The following is a 6,643-nucleotide window of genomic DNA, read 5'->3' as shown; positions in this document are numbered from 1 at the left end:
CTCCAATCCTGATACCACATTTTTCTTCATATAGTCCAGCAAAGCACTAAGCACAGCAAACAGAGTGCATGGGTTCACCTGTGTTAGTGTTAATGATACACGTGGGTGCTGTATGAGTGCACTATTTTCAACATCATCATCATCATCGTATCATAGCCACTAGCATCCATGGTTCTGAAACTCTTGGCCAGTTTTGCATCAATTCTTGCTCATGACCCTGAGTAAGCTTTTTTCCCTTGATGGTAATGATGATATGACAACAAAAGGGGGACTTTTTTTTTTTTTTTTTTTTCCATTTCCCCAAATGCCTTGTAAGGAGGACAACCATGGTGACTGGAAGACTCCTGGTTCTCTGAACTCCTCAATGGAGATGGATGTACCCATTTGGGTCAGGCATTTAAGGTGGTCATACCCCCTTCATAACATAGGGAGAAGGATTTGAGGCTATCAGGGATGTGGAGGGAACCAATGAGATGTCCTAAGGTAGTGTCCCCTGTAGCATAACCCTTCTCTGGGACCCCAAATCACCAGAGAAGTGCACCAAGCTCACAGAATGCTTGGTGTGAATGGACATCTTGTGGAACCCAGAGAAGGGATTCACTGGATGTCATTCCTGGGTTGGCTCAGGACCCAGTGGAGATGGCAAGGGTGGATGCAGGAGCCCGACTCTGGGAGCATTATCCACCCCGCCCCCGCTCCACCAATCCCAGCGTAGACAGAAACCAGGAGGAGGATCTAGGACTCCTACAGGCTGTGGAATGTGGCGAGGGGAGGAAGAAGCTCCACAGAGCACAAGGAACACCTGGATACAGGACATATGCGAAGGGCTTACTGGGCGCCGTGCAACGTACATGCTGCTCGTGGCATAGGTGCTGGGGCCGGAGTGCTCAGGTCTAAGCCTTGGTAGTCCCACTCTTGTTTTGATGCCGGGCAGGTTACTTAACCTCTTTGTGCTTCCGTTTCCTCATCTACAAAATGGGGATACCTCCTTGGGTTGCTGTGGCATCCAATGAGTTAATGCAGGTAAAGCGTTTAGAGCAATGCCTGGTGCATGGGAAGTTCAGGAAGTGTCACTTGCTATTGGCATTTTATCTTCACTACGACTCTATGGGAGCTCTGGTAGCATAGTGCCTAAGGCACTTGACTGCTAACCAGAAGGCTGGCGGTTCAAACTCACCAGCCACTCCTTGGAAGAAAGATGGGGCAATCTACTTCCGTAGTGATACTGCCTTGGAAACCCAAGAAGGGGTTGCTGTGAGTTGGGTTTGATTCGACGGCACATAACAACAACACAACAACCTGACCCTATGAAGCAGATGCCCTGAGTGTGTCCACTTTATGGATAAGAAAACGCAAGCACAAAGGCAGTGAACGACTTGTCCAGAATCACACGGCTGCTCTGTGGCAGAGGCTCAGAAAGTAAGTCCAGATAAAGGCTTGTCTGCATTTCTGGGCAGGTCTTTAACTCTGTGTGACCTTGTGTGTTCAAGAGTCCCTGTGAATCCATGTCCTTGTGTCCCTTTGGAGATGTCACCTGCCTGTAACCTTCTTGGTAGAGTCAGAATCTATGAAGAATCTGCATGTGGAAGAACAAGGACTTGGACTCGGGGGACTGGTGGTGTCCCATTCTGTCCATGACCTCTGGGTGACCTTGAGGCCGTCACTTTGCTCCTCTGAGTCTCCGTTTCCCTCTGCACAGTGGGCATGACAATAACCCATTTCAGAATCGATACTGGGATTGTGTGTGTGAGAACTGGGCATACATGGGTGAGGGAGGTGATCACACATCTGTCCACTAGTCCCCAAGTTACCATACCCATTGGTACATTGGGTTAAGTGTCCCACATGGGATGAGTTAAAGCTCCCAGATAGCTCTTCATTTGGGCCTACCACCCCAACCCTACATCCCCACAATCAGCTACCCTTGATGGACTTCAGAAGACACGTTAAAGTTGGGCAGAGCATCAAGTCTCTTAGCTTGGTCTAAGGGACAACCAACTTTCCCTGCCTCACATCTCCCATTCCTTCACCCTGGGGTCTGGCCTCTGGGACCAAACACCATTCCTGAAGCCATCGCATGCTTCTTCCACTCCTAGCCCTGCTGCCTGCTGCCTGTGTACAGATGATCTCTCTGCTTGGAATATTTTTATTTGCTTGGCCATTTCATACTCATTCTTCAAGACCCCGCTGGATGTTACCTCACCATGAAGCTCTCCAAGAATTATTCAGTCTTTCTTTAGTGCTCCCATTACCTTGTTCTGTTAATTCTGCTGTAAATCTTACCAACTGCATTATTATTGGCTGTTTTCATGTTTGCCCCTCCCTCCTTTCCCTAGTGAGGTCTCCAGCTCCTAGAAGGTAGGAACTACTATATCATGTGTAACCTGGGGCAGGTTACTACCCTCTGAGCCTCAGTTTCCTCACCTGTGAACTGGGACTGACAGTACCTAACTTAGGGGATTGTAAAGATGAAAATAACTCAGGTAAGGTGCTGGGACATAACGAACATCTGGCTTCATTACAGTGGACCTTGGCAGATGTGGAGCTCATGAAGGAATGCTCGCTAGAAGGGTGAGAACATAAGGCTGATGAACATTTATTGAGCACTTTCAATGGGTCAGGAAGGCACTCAGAACAGAGCTTAACATTCATTATCTCCTTTGAGCCTCTGAGGGAGAGACTACCATTGTCCCCATTTGACAGATGAGGAAACAGAGGCGTCAGCATTGAGGACCTTGATGAAGGACGCCCAGCTGGTAAGAGCTGGGATTCACATCTATAATGCAGAATGAATGAATCACTGGTGGTGGGGGCAGGGAGAATGACTAAACTGTCTTATAATCACATGGGTTTAGAGCTAGAAGCTCTTAGAGACCATTTAGCCCAGAAGTTCTTAACTTGGGGTACATGGGTGGGGACAGTGATGGGTGTCTGGACCGGACAGGTAAGGTCCCCACCAAGCCTGGTGGCTTCTGACTCCTCCATCTCCTGCTAGTGCTCCCCCCCAAGTCCCTGGAGCCACCCAGTGTCTTCTGTCCTGGCTCCCCTGCCAGGTGTGTCACTCTGCAGCCCTTGGGAGCATCCCCACTCCCCACTCAGGATGGGAGCAAGAGCTGACAGGTGGGACCACTTCTTCCTCTATTCTAGATGTTAGGAAAAGGGCAGGCACACTGAGCTTCTAATAATGACAGTGACTGATAACAACAGTAACATTGGCGAACATTTATTGAACACCTACTATGTGCCAGGCTCTGTCCTAACCACTTTATGCATATCAACCCTTTTAATCCTTACAACTCTTCGAGGTAGGTTCTGTTATTAACCCCATTTGACAGATGAGGAAACTGAGGTCCCAAGAAGTTTGGTAACTTGTCCAAGGCTAGGCAGCTGGTAAGTGCCAGAGGCTGGGCCACTCACTGGCTGAATGTTCTTGGACAGGTCACAGCCACATCTTTGGGTGGCTTTCCCCATCTGTTGCCTGGAGGATCCCACCTCCTGGTTTCTATGACAACCGAGATGGTCTCTGCACAGCGTCCCAGCACACAGTAGGCGCTTAGTAAATGAACAGCCCTTCTTTCCTCTTAACTGTTCGGGGAGGGGGAGCCTTCCCACGCCCTAGGCCAGCATTGGGTAACCCACCCTCTTCCATTGCAGCACGGCCTCCCCATCTCCCTTAGTACCCCAGAGCCACACAATGCCCCTTGTCGCTGCAGTTTTAATGACGTTGGTCGTAATTCCCGCGCCCCTGGGTCCAAAACCTGCCCCCTAACAGGCCCCTCCCGTCCGGCTGCCCGGGAGGTGGCAGGCTTAGGGAGAAGAGCAGCTGCAATGCTTCGGTCCTCGGCCGAGCGGACGCCCCCGACGGCGAGGCAGGCCGCTAGGAGGCAGGCGCCTCGTCGTCTGCGCGGTGTCCGGCGTAGAGCGCGGCCAGCGGCCGGAAGCGCGGGCCCCAGCTGCTGAGATAGGCGAAGTCCTGCTCGGAGCCGGACGAGCCGCTGTGCAGCGAGCTGAGCGAGGCGGCCGGCGAGTCCGCGCCCTCGAAGGCGTAGGTCTGGAAGGCGTCGTAGGGCGGCACCGACAGGTCCCCGTCCGCCAGCGCCACCTTGCGGCCGATGAAGTCCCTGAACACCGAGAAGTCCGGCTCTGGGCTCGCGGGTCCCTGCGGCAGCGAGTGGCGCTCGGTTGGCAGGCCAGCCTGCGGGGGGCTCCCTGCGCCCCCGCCGGTGCCCCCGCCGCCACCCCCGTCGCCGCCCTTGAGCTCGCCGAAGTCGTAGAGGCTCCGCAGCGCCGACATGTCGTAGGCCTCCGTGTCCTGCTCGCCGCCGCCCTCATCGTTGTATTTGATGACGTTGTCCCGCATGTCCTCGTCCTCGTCCGAGCTCAGGTGGCTCTTGTGGTGGCGCCGGAGGGTGAGAATCAGCAGCACCAGGACTGCAGGGAGAGAGAAGGCGGGCCAGTGAGGGCCCAGCCACACCGGGGCATGGGGGGGGGTGGTCTTCACCCCAAAACCCTCAGGTGGAGCGGGCCCAACCTCAACACTGGTGTACATGTTCTAGATTTTTCCTCACGAGACCTTTCATACAGTCACAATCAGAACTGAGCTGGCTGTGTGAAAAGGTAGTGAGTTACCCGTCCCAGGAGGTGTGCAAATCTAGGCCAGACTACCACTGGGGACAGCAGACAGCAGTGCTGAGTTTTCATGGGCATTGGTATGTGTCCTCATGTCAATGCTGATTCACAGGATCCTGTATGACAGAGTAGAACTGTCCCACAGGGCTTCCTAGGCTGGAAATCTTCATGCGAGCAGTTCCCCACGTCTTTTCTCCTGCCCACTGGTTAGCCTTCAGGTTAGCACGCCAGCACTTAACTACGGTGCCACCAGAGCTCCTTGGGTGGAGGGCGAGATTCAACCTCAGGTCCCCATCCTGAACTCTATGAAGGGATCCCCTGTGAGGACTCTAGGTGCTGGGGGTACAAAGGAGGCAGTGAGGGGTTGGGGTTTTGGGAGAGAAAGATACCCTTGACCCCGACCTCTCGTCCACTCTCGCTCCTGCTCAGTCTTTCGGGTCTCAGGTCAAGACGTCTCCTGCAGGAATCCTTCCCAGAGAGTGCCAGGTGAGGTTCAGAGCCTTCCCCTCAACTTCCCCTAGTAATGGGTTCTTCCCTCCAGCCCAGGGGTTCTCAAAGTGGGATCCCTGGACCAGTGGCATCAGCAGGCTTGTTAGGAATGCCAGTTCTTGGACACCAGCCTAGATATTCCTGTGTGGGGCCCACCAGTCTGCATCTTAACAAGGCCTCCAGGTGATGAAGTGGCTCGAGGTCCCTGGGTGCCACAAGTCGTTTGTGATCAGCTAGAGACCTGGGGTCCCCTGCTTCTGTAACTCCACCATCTGTATGTATGTAAACTGGGAGCAAAACTTTAAGTAATTTGGGGGCAAAATCTACTCTGGTATCCAACTGAACCCCCAGATGTCCCCAGGATGAGGTCAGGTTATCCAGGAGCTGAACCAGCCAAAGGTGAACTCACTCAAGTGGCCAAAGTGCCACCTGTCACCATCGCAGCAACAAAGTACAGAAAGACCCTTACAGCTCATCTCTGACCACCGGCCTTCACGGGGCAGCCAGAACTGGAGAGATTCAAGGGAGGTCTGGGTTGCAGATACCAACTTTGCTTAGTTTCCTGGGATATGTCAGCATGCCTACCCTCCACCCCCTCACCTCCCACCACAAGTGTGGCTCCTGCAACCAAGCTCAGAGGCGTGGCGCCTCCTCAGGTCCCTACAGAGGCCCCAGCAGGCCCCTCCCAGCTGCAGGCCCGGTCCCCCTTCTCCCTCCGCCCCAGTCCATGGCTCAGAAACCCTTTTTCCAGTGGGTGCACTTTACAGCAGTTTCATTTTCCAAGGCAGTGCAAACAAATCTCTGCCTAATTGCCCACAAACGAAGAAAGTGCACACCAGTGCTCTAAAGGTGACGGGCGGAATCGCTGATCAGCCATGGCACATCTGTCGCCTGCCGCCCGCACTCCCCACCATCTGCTCTCACGGGCATCCCCCTCTGCAGCTCCAAAAGCTGTCCATCCATCTTTCCCATTTCTCTCCTGACACCTTCCCTCCCTCCGGACCTGTTCCCTGGCCCCTACCCCTTCCCTGTCATCAGCCACCTTGTTAGGTGGTGAGCTGGCACTCTGCTCTGTGCCCCAACAGCTGGCGTTGGCCCTGTGGGAGGTGTGTGGAGCATCAAGAAGTGCCCAGGGCTTTCCAGCTCTCTCTGTCCATCCATCCATCCATCCATCTACTCATTTATCAACCATTTACTTATTTTTCCATCTTGTGAGCTCCATTTGTGTGCTAGAAGGTTCTAGATGCTGGAGATGGATCAGTGGGGGAAAAAAAAAAAGAGAGAGAGAGAGAAAGAGACTGAAAGATTTGAGGAACTGGAAAGTTGGAGGTGCCACCACTGAAATGGGGAAGCTTAAGGGTGAAGAAAGGAAAAGACTATTGGGTCAACTTTGGGCATGTTAACTTTGAGAGTCTGCTGGTCAATCAACAGGACACGCTGAGTAGGAAACTAGATACACAATGTGGATTTCAGGGGAGAGGACCAGGCTGGAGGCCTGGCAGCTTTCAGCTTCTAAATGGAACTT

General features: G+C 53.2%; 1 protein-coding gene across 1 annotated transcript in view; it reads right to left on the bottom strand.

Moving 5' to 3' along the window:
* Positions 1 to 3,877: 3,877 nt before the first annotated feature.
* The window catches only part of CDH22 (cadherin 22), an 87,071-nt gene continuing 84,305 nt past the window's right edge, over positions 3,878 to 6,643 (bottom strand). The window contains exon 10 of the mRNA XM_007938438.1: positions 3,878 to 4,431. Within this exon, the coding sequence (XP_007936629.1) occupies positions 3,878 to 4,431 (554 nt within the window). The remainder of the gene's footprint in view (positions 4,432 to 6,643) is intronic.

This window comes from Orycteropus afer, unplaced genomic scaffold (assembly GCF_000298275.1).
Source record: "Orycteropus afer afer isolate SDZICR_OR568_19922 unplaced genomic scaffold, OryAfe1.0 scaffold00049, whole genome shotgun sequence".
NCBI classification, from domain to species: Eukaryota; Metazoa; Chordata; class Mammalia; order Tubulidentata; family Orycteropodidae; genus Orycteropus; species Orycteropus afer.
Note: the sequence above shows the minus strand (reverse complement) of the source record. Positions and strands in the feature narration are given on the sequence as shown.